Source organism: Muntiacus reevesi, chromosome 4 (genome assembly GCF_963930625.1).
Source record: "Muntiacus reevesi chromosome 4, mMunRee1.1, whole genome shotgun sequence".
NCBI lineage: Eukaryota > Metazoa > Chordata > Mammalia > Artiodactyla > Cervidae > Muntiacus > Muntiacus reevesi.
Window position 1 is genome coordinate 70,707,211 of NC_089252.1, and position 20,202 is coordinate 70,727,412.

Genomic DNA, 20,202 nt, shown 5'->3' on the forward strand with positions numbered 1-20,202 from the left:
TATTTTGCTGGGAGGCATGTTTACTCCGAGGGGCCTTCATCTACATGGACCATCCTGTGTGCATTAGAAATTAGTATGTCCGACTCTTTGCGACCCCATGGACTGTAGCCCACCCGACTCCTCCATCCATGGAATTTTCCAGGCAAGAGTACTGGAGTGGGCTGCCATTTCCTTCTCCAGGGGATCTTCCCGACCCAGGGATCGAACCAGGGTCTCCTGCTTTGTAGGCAGATGCTTAACTGTCTGAGCCACCAATGATTAGGCTGAGAAATGAGTAATGGTGGGAATAAACTCCTAGAGGATTCAGCCGATGTGGCAGGGGGAAGAGGGCTCCAGGAAACATGGGGGCCACATCTGTCCCCAGGGGCTGCTCTCCTCTGAGTCGGGGGCTCTGTTCCCACTGTCACAAACTGAAAGTCATCCAGGTAATAGTCATCCTCGGGCAGCCATCGAGGTCACTCTCCACGTTTCCTCCTGGAAGCTTGTTGCCGGACCTGGGAAGCTAATTGCACAGAGAGGCGATTACAAGTTGAGAGACCCCGCTTCCCCTCCTCCCGCAACCCTCCCGTGTTTTGTGGTGTTGCTGGGAGGGATCCCTGCAGACAACTGAAGTATACATTTTGTGGTCAGCGCGGATTGTCTTTATAGGAAGCAGGGATCAGCAGCTGGATCCGTCCTGCCTTTGTCAGCACGCAGCCTGGCTCGTTAGCTCTAACTAACAAAGAGAAGTGGTTTGGGGCTCTTTAAAAAAAAAACAGAAAAGAAGCAACCGGTGATTACACATTTCCAAGCTCCTAATGTATATGTGATAAGTTTCGTGATTTTAAAAGAAGAAAAAAATCCTTTATTGCCAGATTGTCCAGGGCCCAGGCTTGGACAGAGCGGGCATTGTGTGGGTGAACTAGAGAAGGAAATCAGAAACAAGTCTGGGCAAGGGGATCGCTTTTCTTTGGCCCAGATTGGTATTATTTCTCCTGGATACATTGTGAGATCGGGGTCTGAAGTTCTTCCATATTACTCTGTAACTCATTCCTCTTCCTCGAGTTTACCATGAAAAGTGTTGATTTTAAGATCCTCCTGTGCCTTTCTCAATTTGAGAGCCCCCCGGGCATGTCCCGGCGGCCCCTGTGATCTCTCTCCTGCCATCAGGACTCCGCATGTAAACCTGGTGAAGCGGAGGTTTCCCAAGGCTCCTGGTTTTCATTTAGAGTTATTAGCACCAAGCGGACTTATCTTCCTGGCTTTATGGCATAATGGCCTGCAGATGTCTGTGGGATAACTTAAGCCCGCATCGCCACCCCCAAAAGGACCACCCCTTCACTCTTCCCGCTTGTCCCAGCCACAGCATACCTCGGAAATGCAAACTCAGGGCAAGCTGCTGCTCACGACGTTGGACCTCAGAGCAAGATGCTCTGCTTCAAAATGTGGCTTTTAGGAAACACACAGGCCCACGTCCATGTTTGCTTAGACAGAGCCACAGGGGAACGTGGGGCTCTGTCTGTTAGCAAGATGCTTTTATTCAGTGTTTCCTACAGTGCTCTGATTTTTCTTAACGCTTGCACACTTCCTGTTGGATGGTTTCACTGAGGTGGCAGGAGGAGGGTTATTTGCAATTATTGGCTGCTGGGGAAGTCCGTGCTGTCTCATATGTAGGTCCTGTAGAAAAACCCCGTCCCCATAGTTGTGACTTCTTTGTAGGAAGGAAAAGGATAAGGCAAGAAAGTCCCAAGTGGGCCCCGGCTGTGTGTACACTTGGTTTTGACATGGAGGCTGCTGTGTGGCATGGATGCAAAGCATTTCTCTTACCATCCACAACAAGGGCCCTGGGAGGGAAGCCTCACCAGGGAGGCTGTTTAGAGAAAAGGAAGAAAGAACAGGCCAGATCCCAGAACATGGCACTTTCCTGATTGGGAAAGTTTGGCATCTTTGTGTGGAGCTGTGCCGCACGAGCATCAGTGTGTGACCAGGGCTGGGTGTACAATAAATAATCCTGAACCAGTGCAGCATGTGTTGTGTTAGCACACGTTGGACTTAATGACGAAGAAGAGATAAGTACCGATGCTGGTGTGGCCTGCTGGCAGAAGAGCTATCGATGCTGATTGGCTGGTTGAAGGGTGCCTTTCAGAGAGGAGGGCAGCTTCAGCTGACTTTTTTTTTTTTTTTTTCCAAATTTCCTTCAGTTTACAGAAGATTCAGGGCCATGGAGTTTTAGATGTACTAGGTAGAGCTGTTTCATCCTGTTTGTGATGTTCAGGAGCCTGTACATCTTCTGGTTGACTTGATGGAGAGGTGGTTTCCACGTGGTCATCTTTTCTAGGTAGATGTGTTGATTCCTGTCCACCTAGGACTGGGCTCACATGTGCATCTTTGGAGTGTTCCATGTTTAGTACATGTTTAGGTAGAGAGATGTGAGGAAAATGTGTTCTGAGGATTCCAGCCAGCTACCCCTGTATAAAAACAAAACAGGACTTCCCTTAGAAATGGCAGTTGACCTTAATCCATTTGGAGCTTCATCCAGTACATCAGAACACAAACACACTCATCTAGGTGGTTTGTTTATTAGCACCGAACTTAGAAAAAGTTGTAAATGGTGACATTTGACTCAGGCAAGAACTAATAAAGGAGTGTGGGGTCTTCAACTGCTTGCTAAAACCCCCGATCAAATTCAGATTACAATTTTTTTTCTTTGACCAACTTCAAGACCAAGTGTCTGAGAGAAGCTGGGCTAAAGCAGTCACGGGTTCTTATTTTGTGACTGTGCCGCTTCCGGTGGCTCAATCTCCCTATTATCTGTTGCAGAAGCTGTCGGGGCGGAAGATAAGTCCAGTCCTGCGGATGTTTGGTCAGTCCATATCGGGAGGCATTGACATGGATGGAAATAGCTATCCTGGTAAGCTATTTTTCTTGAAAGGCACATGAGATAAGCCAAGATAACCAGTCTGGTAAGTGTGGTCACATCTACTTAGGCTTAGAAAAATTCACACAGTAGAACAGGGTGTTTTGCTTGGTGTTTGCTTTTTAAGATGAAAGTAGTCTTAAAATTAATTTTTTTCTTCAGATTTAAGATGATCTGCTCTGAAGGGTTTAAGCACCAGGAGGGTGGATTTTTGTAGTGATTTCCATGGCAGCAAGTCTTTCTGATTAAGACAAAAAGCCCCTCTCCACATTCAGAATATAAGGAGTGAAACCTCGTGTTTTCCATAATATTTGAGCATATTTGGAGGTGTCTTCCTTTTGATAGGGGAAAAGGACCAACCACCCCCACCCCCACCAAACACACACACACAAGACAAGCATTGAAAGAAACATTTGGAGCAGGAAGAAAACCATGTCCTTCCCCTGACACACAAAACAGACCTTTGCCATTCAAGGCTGGCCGGCTTGTCTTTGGGGTTAATTAATGCCTTGTGGTGGTTGAGGCTAATTGAGTGAAAAATGTATGATTTCAAACCCTGATCCTCAGTTATATCCGGTTTAGGTGAAATTGACTGGGCAAAGGAATAGTGGCCCCTGTGCTGTTTGAAGGGGATGGAGTAGGCAAGGTGAGGAAACAAAGAGAAGACATGAAAAAAATCCCAAATCATCGTGGAATTTAGAAAAAAAAGTCCCTGAAACTGTCATTGTGCTAGCTTGAGAAAATGTTCCTTTCCATTTAAAATGCCTCAGAAGGATCTGTGAAAATGAATGCAGTTCTGTACAGGGTAATGAATTTCAAAGTTTCCCACAGACAGGAGTTTTGATCATCCTTGTATATCTATGGAGCCAGGAGGAGTGGGAACAGAGAAGGGTCAGTTTTGAGGCCTGTTTCCCTCATAGCTCAGTTGGTAAAGAATCCACCTGCAATGCAGGAGACCTGGATTTGATCCCTGGGTTGGAAAGATCACCTGGAGAAGGGAAGGGCTACCCACTCCAGAATTCTGGCCATGGACTATATACAGTTCATGGGCTTGCAAAGAGTCGGACACGACTCAACGACTTTCACTTTCACTTCTTCACTTTTCTCTGTAGACCCTCCTAGGTCTTTTTATGTTTGAGAAAGCAGTTTTTCTGGGCAATTTGTGGCTGTCCATTGGTTTAGCAATACTGTCCATTGCTTCCCTGTGCAACGTGCGTTATAAAGTTACCCCCATAAGTAGTTATAGATAGAGGTGGCTCCCCTTTTTACAGACAAGGATGCTGAGCCTCAGAGAACTCAGGATGCCAGAGACCACGTTGTAGTGTGAATGGGGACTCAGGCTGCTCCTCTGTATTTGCAGAGTGAGTGAGGGTGGTCACACTTCACAACACACATGGATTTCCTACCTTGCAGTTTTTCATAAGAGAAATGGCCAGTGCATCAGATTCTTTTATGTTCAAATATCCAGGCAATTAAAAAAATACTGTTAGAAAATAGCAAAATTAACAAGCACACCCAAGTGCAGAGATTTTAGCAGTCCTGTAGTCCATGGATACGTTATTTGTTTTTCCTAATTGAGGGCATTTGTAGATGTAGGGATTCAGATGCTCTTGGGTTAAGATGCTTGGTTCTGTAAGTAGTCATGGGGACTGCAGGGCCGAAGGGTTTTATTATACTTGAGGGGAGAAAAGGCAGAGAACTGTTGGATAAATGAACATTATTTAGGAATAAACATTACCAACTAACACTTGTCTTGATTTATAGTTGGCCAAGTATTTTCATGAGTTTTCTGATTTTAGTATCTGATTTAATTCATTTAATAACTATTATATTGAACAAGTATGTAAAAATGTTCTGATTTAAATATTACGAAATGCTGTCAGCTTTTGAAGAAGACATTGGAGATCATTATCTCCATTGTGCAGACAAGGACACAGAGAGTCTCTGTGGTCATGTATAGTGAGGGGTGGAATGGAGACAGTTCTCATGTTCTGCAGAACCTAGAGCTTCTCCCAGGGGTCATTTAATTCCAAGTGTTCCCCCCCCGCTAAATCCCTGATGTCCAAAAGAAATAATGTGAGCCACTTATGTAATTTAAATCATTCTAGTAGCCACGTAAAAAATGATATAGAAAGAAACAGATGATGTTTATTTTAATAATGTTTTATTTAGCCCCATGTATCAGCATATTATCATGTCAGCATACAATTCATACAAACATTTTTTATTAGTGAAATGGTTAATATTTTTTAGTACCAAGTCCTTGAAATCAGTTTCCGTCTTAGACGTACATCTCAGTGCAGACCAGAACCCTTTGGGGTCTCAGCCACCACACCTGGAGATGGGCTGCCATACACGGCAGTGTGGCTCTAGCTCCTCCAAAGCCATTACAAGCCGCTGACCTTGAGACTGGCCTCCATCACATTGGAGCACCTTGACAGTGGGTGGGTGAGATGGGCTTCAGCAAGATTCTAAATCTGTAAACTTGTGGTTTTCAGATGTAACTGTTGGAGCCTTCATGTCGGACAGTGTGGTTCTCCTAAGGTGAGATGCTTCTCTCTTTCCTCTTGGTTCTCTGTGGGTGAGGGATGGAATTTGGTTGGGGGGCGGTCAGCAATCACTTTGCCCTGTTCCTTGCATGCACGGGTGCAATTGCAAATGCTACCTTTGTTTCCCTATTCTTGTTATCCTGTATCCCAGGGTTTCCAGCTGGTGGGCCTTGAGTGGCTTACGTGTGTGAGGATAGCATCCTTGGAGCTTCTAGGCAGAGGTTCCTGCCTTTTGCCATGAACAACCCTTCCCGTGGACGTGCTATACATAAAGTGTCATTTTCCACGGGTGCCATGACCCTGCCCTGTCCCATGCGTTCATTCCTACTTACACTCATCACCTCCACTTTCCCACCTCCTGGTCCCCAGCCCCCCAGGGACTGGGAGCCTCCCGCCCCCTCACTCTCTGGTGACAGCAGAGGGTGAGGGGCTTGAGTTCACTGTGAAGCCCATGCCGTCTGGATGCCTCCTGCAAAGGCCAGTGGGCTGCTGTCCCACCCACGAACCCTCTCCAAGTATTTCTGTCTGTGTGAGTCAGAGGAGGCAGAATTACACTTTGGAGTGGGAGCCAACTCTTAGGTTTTGTTAACAACCTGATTGCAGAACTTTCTAAAATAGGCTAGTAGGATCTTAGAGCTGGAAGGGATCCCAGAGGCCATGGAGTTCCACACCCTGGATTCCTCTCATTCAGCAGGGCCTTCCTCTTGAGTCTCTACCTCAGGGCTACACAGCCTCCTCTGGAAGGAGGGACCGCCTCAGATGGGGGCTTAGGAACTTCTAAGGGAACCAGTTAACTCTAGGTAATGAAAAACATCAAGTAGTTCAAGTTACTTGCCTTGCGCATACTTACCCACAAAGGCTGTTTGCAGGCTTTGTCAAATGAGCAGTAGCCAGAATTGTCTTTCAGAAAATCCATGGATGATTTACATTTTCAAGATTGAGTGTAAAATTCCTGAGTCAGGAGTGACTCTGTTACTCCAGAGATTCTGAAACTTTTAAAATCCACTACTTCTTTATCAAGCACTGCAATGGGCAGAAAATTGTGGGGAAGCATAATGTTTAAGGCATTCTGAATCAAGGGGATTAGTTAGACCAAGCCATAAATACATCACAAAAAATCATCAATATAATACAATATGTGACAAGTGCTATGTGAACAGTATAGATAATACATATTCTAAAGATTTAGTAAAGATGATAACTACCCTAAGAATGATCTAAACAGAGACTTGGATTATATTTTCTTATCAGATACCTAGGCTTAAGGGCCTTTAGCTTTCAAGTTTTTTTCTTTTTTATTCTTTCCTTCTTTAATTCCTGAGAGTTAATTTAAGATGGCCAATCATGTTGGAAAGAAATGAATAAATTTAATATGGCATCCTCTCCCCCCGCCCACATATTACATTGTTGAAGAAGCAGAATAGCCTTGAGGTTGAGAGTGTAAACTCTGGGGCCAGGTGTCCTGGGTTCAGACCCTAAGTCTGCCCTTACGAGGTGAATTTCCTGAGCAAGGCTGGTAACCTCTGTTTCAGGATGGTCACCTATTAAAAAGGCCGTAGTGCTCACCTCACTGAATATCGTAAGTTTTTGTGAGAGCTCAATGAGCTAGAACAGTGCCTGGTTTAAGTGCTCAATTTTATGTTGTGCCCAGTCATGTCTTACTCTTTGTGACCCTTGGAGCTTGCCAGGCTCCTCTGTCTATGGGCTTCTCCAGGCAAGAATACTGGAGGGGATTGCCATGTCCTCCTCCAGGGGCATGGATCCTTTCCTTTCCAGAGGGTTGGATTTCTCCTTTATCACCCCATGCTCTGTGTTGGCGTTTTCTCGGGTGGAACAGCTTTCAGGGCCACAGACAGTTGTGGTTGGCCTTGAGAGGCCAAGGCTCCAGCTGGTGACCTCGCCAAGTCATTTTCCCTCTGCTCACTCTTCCTAGCAGCGTGCTCTGGCTTCTCCGCATTCCCCTTGAATAAAGCACATTCCCCGGCTGCCATTAGTAGAAACCAGGCCCTCTCCAAACCAGGAGTTTCTGGCTTAAGGCGTATCTTTGGGTTCTGCATTTTCATCATCCTTGTATTTTATAAGCTTGCAGCTGTGAGCTCCACCCCGGAGGGACTTGTCTTCTTCTGTTCTCTTTTGTGAGGGACAACACTCTCCAGGGATTTCCTCACACATAGGTGTAAATGTAAAGCCAGGCAGTTACACGTGGATGGGAGACCCCAGACCCTGGCCTGGCATGGAGGGTAGAATCGGATGATGTTGATGAACTCTAACAGAGACGGGTGTGGAGTCCACAGAGGAGAACACCTGGGAGCATTTGGAGAGAGGAGTCTTAAGAACCAGAGCTGGGGTCACCAGCTCGGACGAGGAGGTCCGCAGACGGCCCTGACAACCATGGCAGGGGTGCCTAGGGGTCCCGAGCTCACGGTCACCCATTCCCTCATTCATATGCTCCTGTGCATTGACCTGTTGAGAGGCAGCTGGGTGTCAGATTTGGGTGTACTTCATTGTTGTTCAGTGGCCAAGTCATGTCTAACTCTTCACAATCCCATAGGCTGCAGCACACCAGGCGTCCCTGTCCTTCGCTATCTCCTGGACACAATTCATGTCCATTGAACCAGTGATGCCATCCAACCATCTCATCCTCTGTTGTCCCCTTCTCCTCTTGCCCTCAATCTTTCCCAGCATCAGGGTCTTTTCCAATGAGTCAGCTGTTTGCATCAGGTGGCCAAAAGTATTGGCACTTCAGCTTCAGCATCAGTCCTTCCAGTGAGTAGTCTGGGTTGATCTTTTTGGATTGAACCTGTGTCTCCTGCACTGGCAGGCAGGCTCTCTACTGCTGAGCCACTAGGGAGGCCCTGGGTGTACTATGGAGAGCAACCAACATGGTTAATAAGACAGTTGTCGTTTGATAAGCGCTTACCCTTTGCCAGGCACTGTCTAAGCCCTGGTGTGTAGTAACTCCTTGCTCTTGTTGCTTTTCGCGTTGCGGTATAATCTGCATACAATTTAGGCAGGCACTTGATGAGTCTTGCCCAGTGTGTATACCTGTGTAACTTCTACCCCCATCAAGATGAAGAGCATTTCTGTCGCTCCAAGAGGTGTCCTCTTGCCTCTCTCCAGTCACACCCCTCTCCTGACAGACAACCACTCTCCTGATTTCTGTTCCCCTAGATCAGTTCTAGAATTTCATATAAATGGAACTAGACTGTATGCACTCTTTGGTTTCTGGCTTTTTTCACTCAGCGTGATGTTTTTGAGATGCAGCCGTATTGTGGGTTGTGCAGTGTTTTTCCTGGTACTGAGTGGTGTTCCATTGCCTGAGTAGAGTGTAATTGTTCGCTTTTTTGGGAAGAATATATTTGAACTCTTTTTTCAAAATTTTGTTTTTGGCCACACTTCTCGGCTTATGGGATTTTACTTCCTCAACTAGGATTCGAACCTGTGTCCTTGGCAGTGAGAGTATGAAGTACTAACAACTGGGCCGCCAGGGATTCCCCTGCATTTTGACTCTTAATCTTCTTAACAACTCTGTGACAGAGATATTGTGATTAGGAGCCTCATTTTAGGGGTGAGGAAACCAAATGGCCTGGAGGTTTTATCAGTTTAAAAAAGGAGGAGACTCTAGGTCGTGGCAAATGCTGTGTGGACAAGAGAGCAGGGTTACATTGTCAGAGGATGCCCGTGTCACGCTCGGTAGAGGCCAGGAAGGGTGGGGTCCGCGTCTGGTTGCAGGCGGCCGAGAGAGGTCAGTGGTACCCTTGCCGCGGCAGGTCTGCAGAAGTGAGGGGCCAAAGTCAAATGGCCGTGGGTGGGTGAGAGGAGGAGAAGCAAGAAAACAGTACATCTTACCGTCTTTCCAGAAGCTTGACTGCAGAGGGGGGAGTGGGAATGGCAGTGGTTCAGAGAGGGTGTTTGCAGGGTGGGATTAAAGTGACCCTCAGCTTTACCCTCATCTGTCTGAACCTCACCCTCACCCCCTTCCTTTCTCGGGGCCTGGAGAGCTTGAAGAGGTAGAAGGGAGGAGGGGAGGTGAAGGAGGGATTAGGAAGGTGAGGAAGGGAGTGTCTGGTGTCTGGACTGTGGGTGGGGAAAGGGCTCAGTGCAGGATTCAGTTTGCGATGTGGATGAGGGTGACCACCTCGGGTCTCTTCCAGGAGTGTGACGGGCTCAGGATGAGCAGGGAGGGTTCCAGAGACGAGGTGGGGCCCCTTAGAGATGGAGGAGCAGGACGCCCAGGGGACCAGGCAGGTTGGCACCCTTTGATGAGGTGCTGCATGTGGCTGAGCAGCGGTGAGCCGGGAGTCTGGAAACTCTGGCTGATGAAGCTAAGTGGGCATCCCAGACATGACATTGCTGACAGGCAAGTAGGGATAGACTTGGAGTTACCTTAGGGTCTTGGAGGGACCAGAAAATGGAGGAGGGCCAGGAAACCATGCCTGTGTGTGCATGTACCACACACACACACACACACACACACACACACACACACACACACACACCACACCATGCACACACACCACACACATACTATACACACACACCACACCACGCACACACACACTCACACCACACACATACTACACACACACACCACACACATCACACACACACCACACACACACACTCACACACACCATACACAGCATGCCTGTTCTGCTCTAAGGGGGAGAGTCAAGAGCCATGTAGGTTAGGAATGCTTTGGGCTGCAGTTAAGAGAAAACCTTTCTGAGGTTGGCTTTCAACTACTTGGATGTGAATTGGGCCTCCCTTGTGGTTCAGCTGGTAATGAATTTGCCTGCAATGCAAGAGACCTGGGTTCGATCCCTGGGTTGGGAAGATCCCCTGGAGAAGGGAAAGGCTACCCACTCCAGTATTCTGGTCTGGAGAATTCCATGGACTGCATAGTCCATGGGGTCGCCAAGAGTTGGACATGACTGAGTGATTTTCACTTTAAGACGTGAATTAGCTCCTGGAGTGATGGATTACTTTGGGGATGGTTAGTGGTCTAACACCTTCACCAAGGGTGTGGGCTCTTTATCTGTCCTTCCGTCTCTGCCATGCAGGCACTGACCCCACAAAAGGCCAGGGTCACTGGAGTAACATCATGTCTCAGGGTATCCTGCCTGGGTTTATTAGATATCAGAATTTAAACTGAGAACTATCAGAAAGAAGTATTCTATGGATTAAAGATGTATGTATACACACACACACACACACACACACACACCACACATACTATACACACACACATACACACACACATTATGGCATATTACTCAACTATAGGAATGAGTGAAGTAATGCCATTTACCACAATAAGGATGGACCTAGAGATGATCATATTCAGTGATCAGACTCAGATCACACCCAGACAGAAAAAGACAAATCTCATATGATTTCACTTATAGGTGGCAGCTATAAAATGATACAAATGAACTTATTTACAAAACAGAAATAGAAAACAAACTTAATGATTACCAAAGGGGAAAGGTGGGGGAAGGGATAAATTAGGAGCTTGGGGTTAACATATACACACTGGAAGATATAAAATAGAAAACAGTGAAGATCTACCGTGTAGCACTGGGAACGCTACTCAATATCTTATAATAATCTATAAAGGGAAAGAAGCTGAAAAAGAATAGACACATACGTATATGTGTTTAACTGAATCACTTTATACCTGAAACCAACCCAACGTTGTAAATCAACTATACTTCAATTTAAAAAAAAGCATTCCAGCCACCAGCTCCTTTTAAAGTCTCAATGCATTAGTGGTGTTGCCCTTGGGTACCCCTCTGCTTTCATCTCAGCCCATGAAACCCAGTCTCCCTCCCCTACCAGGGTGTGGGCTGGTCCAACTCTGCCCTCAGGAAGTTTGTTCTCTGGGATTAGCTCAAGAGGGCAGGTCCCGTGTTAGGGTGACAGGCTCCTGGTGTTTTGCCATGGAAGGTTGGAGGAAGTGATCAGAGAGGCTTATGAAAGATTTCTGGGCTTTTCCTGGTCCTGAAACAATACTTGGAGTTGAAACAAAAAGGTTTGGGGGAACTAATCTGACGGATGTTGGAGGGAGAGGTGCTTGTGAAGGTCCCAATTTGTCATTTCAAAGGATTATGTGTGTTTTTTTTTTTTTTTTTTCTTTTAACAACCCTCATCGAAGTCCTTTTGTCTGTACTGCTCACTTCTGCTCCCTGCTCACCTCGCCTTCCTCTGCCAGGCTCTGTCCCGGGAGGAGGAAGCAGGCATTTCCCCAGCGAGGGGCCCTGGGATGGTGGGAGGGGCTGGGCTCTTTCTGCACAGTGACCTGGCTGGACATGTGCTAGGCAGGTGGAGTCTCACAGAGTGGACCCCAGCTCTGCTGGTACCCCTGTCTGTTTGATGAAACTTTGGCCCCTCCTGTCGTTTTGGATTCGTTGAACTAGAGAGGTTTCACTGAACAGGGGTTGTTGTTGTTGTTTTAAATTTTTATTGGAATATAGTTGATTCACAATGTTATGTTAGTTTCAGGTATACAACAAAGTGAATCAGTGATACATATACATTTAGTTACTCTTTTAAAAATTTTCTTCCCGTAGAAGTCATTATAGAGTATTGAGCAAAATTTCCAGGTGCTGTGTAGTTAAGTCCTTAGTAGTTATCTGTTTTATATATCGTAGGGTCTTTATGTCAGTCTCAATCCCCCAATTTATCTTTTTGCCCTCTTATCCCCTGGTAACCGTGTTTGTTTTCTATGTCTGTGACTCTGTTTTATAAATGAGTTCATTTAACAAGAGTTTTTGAACACCTGCTCACTAGGGAATATCGGGATGAATTCAGCAGGATCCCAGCCCTTGGAGGGCCTGTAGGCTGATGGGATGAATTTGGACATGGACAGTGAGCTTAGTTAGTAGGTAAGGTGAGGTGTGGTCACAGAGAAGGAAGAAATCCAAGTGCTGGGGTGCTAAGGAACACTTGAGCATCTTCTAAGGATGAACCCAGAAGGAAGTTGGAAACCCGATATTGGATTTCCAGGCACTGCTGTTGTCTGACTTCCATTAGACTTGCAGCTGGGTCTGCCCGTAGTTACTTTTACTTGTCACAATTGTTCTTCTCTTTACCCACATCTCAAGGCAGCGCTGGCAGTAGTGAAATCCCCTAACTCCATCTGGGCCATGCAGTTCCTTGCTTCCTTTCTTCTTCGAGGTTTTCCTTAATGCTTTCTTTTCTCTGAGTTGGTGTTGGTCCTGGCTCCCATCTGTCTTGTCCCCCTGGGCGCTCTTTGCCAGGATCATTGAACACAAGTGAGGTCATTGTTCTCAAGCTGCTAAAGCCCCTTAATCTTGTTATATCACCCCGGTGGCGTGAAGGCTGGGACTCCTTGGGGGTAAAAGGGTCTCTTTGTGAGGCCTGGAGGGGAGAAGGTTAAGCCACAGTTTAGGTGAATCTTCCCTCAGCAGATGTTTGCAACCAGAGCAGAATGGTGTGATTCACTCCCCGCTTCTAATAGGGGGCCCCTGGGGAGTCCCTGGAAGGCCAGCAGTGATGTCCATCCATCAAGCATTGGAGGGTGGTCCTTGTCGGTGATAGGAGTGTGCCTATGTTTATTGGGTTTCACTTGGTCCAGCTATTAGGCAGGGTGATTTCTTCAGCTCTGAAATGCTTTGCTGTTACCAGCTGGGACCCCATTCATCAAGGTCTTTTAGAAAAAATACTTAATTAATTGATGGGAGTAAATGAAGAGGAAAGGTTTCTGGATGGGACTTTGCAGTCCATGGCAGTAATGGCAGTAAATGCATTGGGGGATTCCTGCTTGTGCGTCTGTTTCTTGAGTCATGGCATCCCCCTGTAGGGACACCTCTTAAATCTGTTCCTATTTTCCTAATAAAATGGAAATCAAAAGTTAATTGGTGAAATTTTAAAATAATCTTCCAACATCTGGTGGTTCATTTATGGCTTCAACCAGATGTGTTTTATTAACAACTAGCTGGCCTTCATTATTAGGAAGATAACTGTTCATTTATTGGGAAATAAGCTGAGACACCAGAGAACAGGATTTACAGAGCACCCTGGCCATTTTCTCTCACTCAGGCTGATTCATACTTTGCTTAGAGGCTGGGCTGAAGCCCTGGGATTTGTCCTGTCGGCTTAGTTCTCATTTGGTTCCTCCTGACCCATAGGGCGAGACCCGTCATCACAGTGGATGTCTCCATCTTCCTCCCTGCCTCCATCAACATCACGGCGCCTCAGTGTCATGACGGCCAGCAGCCTGTGAACTGCCTGAATGTCACCGCCTGCTTTAGCTTCCACGGCAAACATGTTCCGGGAGAAATAGGTAACACACAAGACCAAGTCAGGGCTCTGCGTAGTCATCCTAACTGGTGTGGGCTTGTGGGATCATGGGCAACCAGGGCCTGTTCTGGAGTTCCCTCCTGAAGTGCAACCTGGCTGGGTTTACGGGCAGTGGGTCCACAGGCTAGATGCCCTTTTCCCTGAGGTTCCCCCTCTGCTCTTCTAACCATTATTTTCTCAATTCAGTGCAACCTCCAGCTCTCAGAAAAATAATATTTGACTCTCAGCATCCTTTCTCCAAATGTCCCTGGACCATACTGAAACCTCATGGGGCCACGAGTAGGACAGGTGGTGGGTCTTGTGGACATGCACTGGGTAGCCTGGTCCTTCCGAAACATTCCATGTAGTTAGAAAAAAAAGTAGTGGGACTTTGGAGGCTCTCCCTTGAGCTTGCAGCCCCAGCTCCATGTTGAGGGCTCATGTTCTTTCCTGTGGAATCAGAGACACAGGATGAGTGGTGAGATTAGCATGCCGAGTTTTACAAAGGTTCAGGCTTCCAAAAGGCAAGGAGCTGCCTTTGTTAGCTTCAGCTGATGGAGAAGAGGCAGGTAAACCCTGGCCACTGGCAGCCATCCCTGCCATTTCTCTAACAGGGGGAGGTCAACTTGCTGGCTTAGTTCTGAGACTGGATCAAGCCCTGGAACAAGATAGGATCAATGTGGCTTAGAATTCATAGTGTGTGATCACCTGAAGGAAGTGAATCTGGAGTAGTTGTGCAGATTAAGAAGTCTTTTGTTTTTACAAACTGTATCAGCATCCCCTAGGAGTTTGTTAGATGTGCAGAATCACAGGCCCTGTTCTAGACTCCGAACCAGAATCTGCATTCAATAAGATCCCCACAGGATGCTGGTACACATTTAAGTTTGAGATGCTCTGCTCTGGAGTGCAGGTGTGTGGGAACCCAGACACACAGAACACATGTGCATGCACTAGTCAATTTCTCAGCTGCATCTTGAATGCCCTACCTTAGATAACAATATGCTAGTCCTTCTAGGCCAGGGGTCCCCAAACTCTGGGATCTAATGCTTGATGATCTGATGTGGAGGTGATGTAATAATAATAATAGAAATAAACTGCACAAAAAATGTAATTCTCTTCAATCACTCCCAAACCATTTCCCCTACTCCAGTTCATGGAAAAATTGTCTTCCATGAAATTGGCCCCTAATGCCAAAAGGTTGGAGACTGCTGTTCCGGCTTGTTTCACTGACATTTCTCTTGATCTTCAGGTGGATTGAATAAACTCAACAATGAAATCTTGTATTTTTTTTATGGATTTTTGAAAAAGAACTCAGAAATTTCAAAATTGAATATGAATTTACTGTGAACTTGGAACTTGGGTAGTACGAGAGAACTAACAAACTTTTTGTGTGCGAATCCAGTGAGAAAAAGATACTTGGTCCAGATCATACAGCTCTTGGTGAAGCCAAAAGTTGAATTCTGGTCTGATGATACTATTGCTTTCCAAAAACAATTTCCTACCATCTCCCTAATTGTTTAAGGCACCACAGTCTTTAGGAAAAAAAATGGTCTGATGGTCTTGGGACTCATATATCCTCTGCCTAATTAGATGGTATGTCCTTTATCAAATATCAACTCGTGATGTGGTTGGACTCCATTAAAAAGCATTTTAAAAGAATTGTTGAGTGGAAGATTACTTCTGGTGTATTTAAAAATAAGCAGAACTATTCTGTTATAGAACTCTTAAGAAAAGCAAGCAGTTAATAGTTCATGTGTGTGTTCATTTGTCAAATATTTATTGTGTGCCTGCATGAGCCAGCCATGTCCTCATGGAGCTTTTAATGGGAATTAGAAAGAGTTTCTATTTTGATCCTGAAGCTGCACACACAGTTTTCAGACTCATTAACCACATCGCTGTGGTGGTGAAAATGGAGGTAAGTTGGTAGAGCAGGAACAGAGAAGAAACCAAAATGCAAGTTTGGAGCAAGAGTGATTTCAGAGCATATGACATAAGTGTGAGAGCAAACCCTAATTTGTAGATTCAAGGGCCGAGCCAGGAAGAGATTTGGGTGTTTTCTCATGCTGCCCCTAGCAAGTGTCTCTTTCTGGGGCTCTAGTCATTGACCCCAGTCACTGGGTCTCCTTTCATAGACCCCAGTGATTGGGGCCCTTTTCATTGACTCTGATCATTGGGGCCCTTTTCATGGACTCCGGTCATTGGGGCTTCATTCATAGACCTCAGTCATGGGGCTCCTTTCATAGACCTCAGTCACTGGAACTCCTTTCATAGACCCTGGTCACCTGAGCCCCTTTCAGTGACCCTGGTATTCAGGGCCTCTTTCGGCGACCTCAAAGCAGAATTATAATGTAGGTCAGGGCTAGTCATGGCCCTTCAGTGGTGGAGGATGGTGGAAGAGACACGCTGTCGGATGACATCCAGTACTGCCCCCAGGGGCAGAAACCTGGCTAAGATCCGCTTTAGGGTGTGGAGAATTGAGCAGGTGCTCCTCCTCTACTCTCCATCTGCCATACGGGGTCATTGATGAAATCCAGTATCTCTTGACAGTCTAAGGGGATGTTTGTACACATTTATTTAAGAGTCAGGCTTAAAGAGAATGGTAATGGGAGAATTTGGGTATTTGCAGAGCAATGCAGGAAGTTATCTATCCTTGGCATTTTCTGTCCCTTTCCCTGGAATTCAGGGAAATGAGCGATAGCTTAGTTTTTGCAGTAAAGGGAGAAATGTAGAAATCTGCCCCTAAAAGAGTTGGCAGTGGAATATAGAAGGTTTGAGGCGGGAACAGTGGGAAGCCGTGGTAGTGGAGCTGAAATAGTCACGTGGATACAAATGTGGGTAGAGTTCTCCGTAGATGCTTCCCCAGGGTTCTGCACCATCAGGAAGATCAGGTCCCCGGTTTCCAGATGCAGGAAAGATGGGGTAACCTTCAGTGCCCAGACATCCTCTGCTCTCCTCCCGGCCCAGTAGCTGGTGCTGGCCAGCTTGGTGTCACCGCCCAGGCCTCTGCATTGGGAGCCCGGGGCTGGAACTCCGGTTACAAGCCTTCCTCACTCCATTGCTGGAGGAAGATGCAAGAACATGTTAGTGGTGGTTTTGGCCGTGGCGTGCTTGGCAAGAGGGCATCTACCAGTCACCTCTGAATGTCTGCGTATCCAGAGCAGAGTTTGTCAGCAGAACGGGACAGACTGGGCAGTGCAATAGGGAGGTGCCCAAGGCTGTGCTCGGCACTTCTGAACAGTCGTCAGAAGTGGTATGTGTCTGCTGGCATCTTCAACTGTGGGACCACCCCGAGAATGTTTTGGGGGGACTGTAAGCAGTTGACTTATAGTCATCTCTTTAGCTTTTTCTCTCCCTTGGGACCTGGTGGAGCTCAGGCACACACACGGAGAAGGGACTCTATTTGCTTCTTCATTTTCTGTGTTGTAATGGAAAACCCACAACTCCCGCTTGGGCACAGGACATTCAGGGCCAGCTGATGACCCAAGCCACTAGAGTCTTCTGGTGGTGCTATGGGAAATAGAGCGGTTCTCTATGGGGGCGACTCCACCTTGGCCCCCGTGACAGCCTAGCAGAATCCATCCAGGAGAAGAGAAACCACACCAGTTGTTTTAACAGAGAGAATTTAACACTGGGAATCGGTTAAGCAGGTCATGGAGGACCTGGTAGTAACCACAGGAAGCTGCTTGTAGGTCTGTATGAGGGATCTTAAAGGTGGTTCCTGACCAGCCACAATAGCAGCACGTGAAATCTTGTCAGAAATGTGAATTCTGCGTGATTCAGAAACTCTGAGAGTAAGGCCCAGCAACCTAGGTTTTAATAAACCTGCAGCTGGCTTGGATGTGAGAACTTCTGGCCAAGGACCACAAAGGGAAAATGTTATATGTAGGGTGGACCACTTGCTTGGGGTCATCAGAATTTGTAAGCTTGGAGAAGGGACCTTGCGGACCTGGCATCTAAACCTGGGAGGCGGGGACACTGGTTGGTGCCGTTGGTATATCTCAGGGCTGCATGAGGCTGGCTCTAGGGCTTGGTGGGGCGTGTGGGTGGGGAAGAAATGAGAATTAGCTGCTGTTGGAAGCAGCTGCGAAGCTGATGAGAAGTCCCTTCCCCTCCTGCGGCCTTGCAGCCTCCCTCAAGCTCTCCATCTTGGCAGGGTTTCCCAGAGAGCCACAGGCAAGGCAGAAATGAGGTCTGCAGAGTCCTTGCCCCAGCCGAGCAGAGCAACAGCTTCCTAAGCCCGATCACGGGGAGTCACTGAAACTCCTGTGTGGCTCATTCAGTCAACAGATAGTTACTAAGTTCTAAGAAGTGCCAGGCCATGTGCTTGGGCGGAACAGACCAGGCATGGTCTTTGCCCTCATGGAGCATGTGTGGCTGGTCCAGTGCAGTCCTGCACTGCAGACACCATTCCCAATTCAGGCAGCCCCCAGAACACATTTATAACGTTTCATCAAGCCATTTAATACAAGAGTTCAGCCCATCTTGGGTCTTACTAATCTTCATTCTTGGCCTGGGGGGCAGTGTGAGGCTCCTGGGAGCCTCCTGGCTGCCACAGGCAAGGCAGGTGATGGCTGTGCCTAAGAGGCCTCTGCTCCTTACCTGCGGACCAAGCCTGTACCTACCTTGCTGGCCAGGCTGAAGCCTAAACTCACTTGTCAGTCCTCAGAGGCCGAGACTCGTGCAGGCAATTCTGGGCCATCCCCGGAAAGCCAGGTGGAAACCAGGCAGGGCTGAGCCCTAAGTGGTTGTGTTCTGTGCTCTGACCTGGCGCCCCCATGTTTCCGTGGCTCTCATGCAGTCTGGCGAGGCTGAGAGTGGGCAGGGGGCTTGTCCTGCCCTCAGACGGGCAGTACAGCCGGGTCCTGAGACATGGCACCAAGGTCATGCAAGCCAGTGGCAGAAATAGGGTTGACACCAGGCAGCTTGTACCTAGACCCCTCCTCTGGTCCTCAGGGTGCATTTTTACTCCAGAGAGCATTTGCACATGGAGAACATTCTCTGAGCTCTTTCTGGTCTCTTAAGCAGCATGGGGATGGGATAATGAGGCAAGTCCATATTCTGTGAGGAGAGGGGAACCTACTGTAATTACCACCGCATTGCTTGGGGGGAGGGTAAGAAAAGTTAGGAAAGTAGAAACAGTCTCTTTCTCCCCTCTCTCCTGGAAAACTTGAAGGGAAGCTCAGAATAAGTCTGGAAGGAGGATTTATTGGTAGAATTTCGTAGCTGAAATCATGTTCTAATGGAGAATGGGAATGAATCAAAACTCGCCGGGAGCGACCAGAGCCACGTTGATGCGAGACAGCTGGCTTGCTGCTGGCCCGGGCCGGTGTGGGGGGCCCTGGGGAACCAGCTGGGGGGTAGGGAAAGGAGGAGACTGGAAGCATGACTCCAGGCAGATCAGCTTTTCCATCAAGATGACATCATTCGACATGGCAGGGACACAGGCTGCCAGAAGGAGAGCTGAGGCTGTGATGTGTGCTGTTGGAGCAGGCCCTAATCAGAACCAGTGCCTCCCCGGGCCCGGCTGAGTGAGCTGGGGAGGCCATCGGCAACTCTGCCAGCTTGATGCTCCCATCTTCCCACAGGGCGGGCTGCCGAGCCAAGCAAGCTGCCCAGCTGTTTCTCCAGCATCTCCTCTGCTGCTTGGGGCGGTGGGGGCGGCGGCGGGGGGTGCTTCTTTGTAGAGACACCTGGGGTGGGGGCTGTTTAAAAACCACCGGTTGAGCTCAGAGTCAGGATGATCTGCACTTCTTCCCACTCCAACAGCTCCCTCCTCCCTCAGGCTGGGTTTCCCATGATGTGTCTCTTGGTTTTGTTGTAAAAGAGAGATTTGATAAGGTGCTAACTTATCAAATTATTGTATAATTTAAGTTATTAATAATGTAATTATTAATGTAATTAATAATGTAAATTATTGTATAATTTAAAATACCAAAGTAAATTTTAAATCAAGGAGAAGCTCTGAGCAGGCAGTTCAAAAGATGAAATGTTTCCAAAATGATTGCTCTTGGTGAATCAGATGAATCTGGTCTATCTGATTGTACACTTTCACACTTTAGAAATATCTGATAGGTGTGTCTGTTGGCATGAGTATACTCCACCCAGAGCAGAACAACGGTTGTGGTCCTCAGATCAGGGTTAGTGACTCTGAGCTGTTTCTCCTCTCCCTTGAGTTGCAAGAGAAATATATTGGGCCAGTGATTCTGCAGTTAGTCAGGGTTTGGGGGGAACTAAGCTTAATGTTTGTGAAATATCTGCACAGTTCTTGACAACATACAGAGGGTCAAATTCATTCTGTTTTCTGGACTTGCCCCTTTTTAATTCAAATTCTTGCAGAAGCAGAGCCTGTGGCAAAGATTTGAATGCACATTGTTGATTCAGGAGGGGATCCCAGGAAATACCAATAGGAAAGCAGGACCATGAGACAGGAAGGGAAGGCAGCTGCAGTAGTTG

At 47.2% G+C, this 20,202-nt stretch overlaps 1 protein-coding gene across 2 annotated transcripts in view; it reads left to right on the forward strand.

Moving 5' to 3' along the window:
* Positions 1-20,202, forward strand: part of ITGA9 (integrin subunit alpha 9) — a 350,067-nt gene that overhangs the window by 69,125 nt on the left and 260,740 nt on the right. For both annotated transcript variants that reach the window (XM_065932998.1, XM_065932999.1), the window contains exons 12-14: positions 2,800-2,890; positions 5,395-5,440; positions 13,599-13,753. In XM_065932998.1, the coding sequence (XP_065789070.1) occupies positions 2,800-2,890; positions 5,395-5,440; positions 13,599-13,753 (292 nt within the window). The remainder of the gene's footprint in view (positions 1-2,799; positions 2,891-5,394; positions 5,441-13,598; positions 13,754-20,202) is intronic.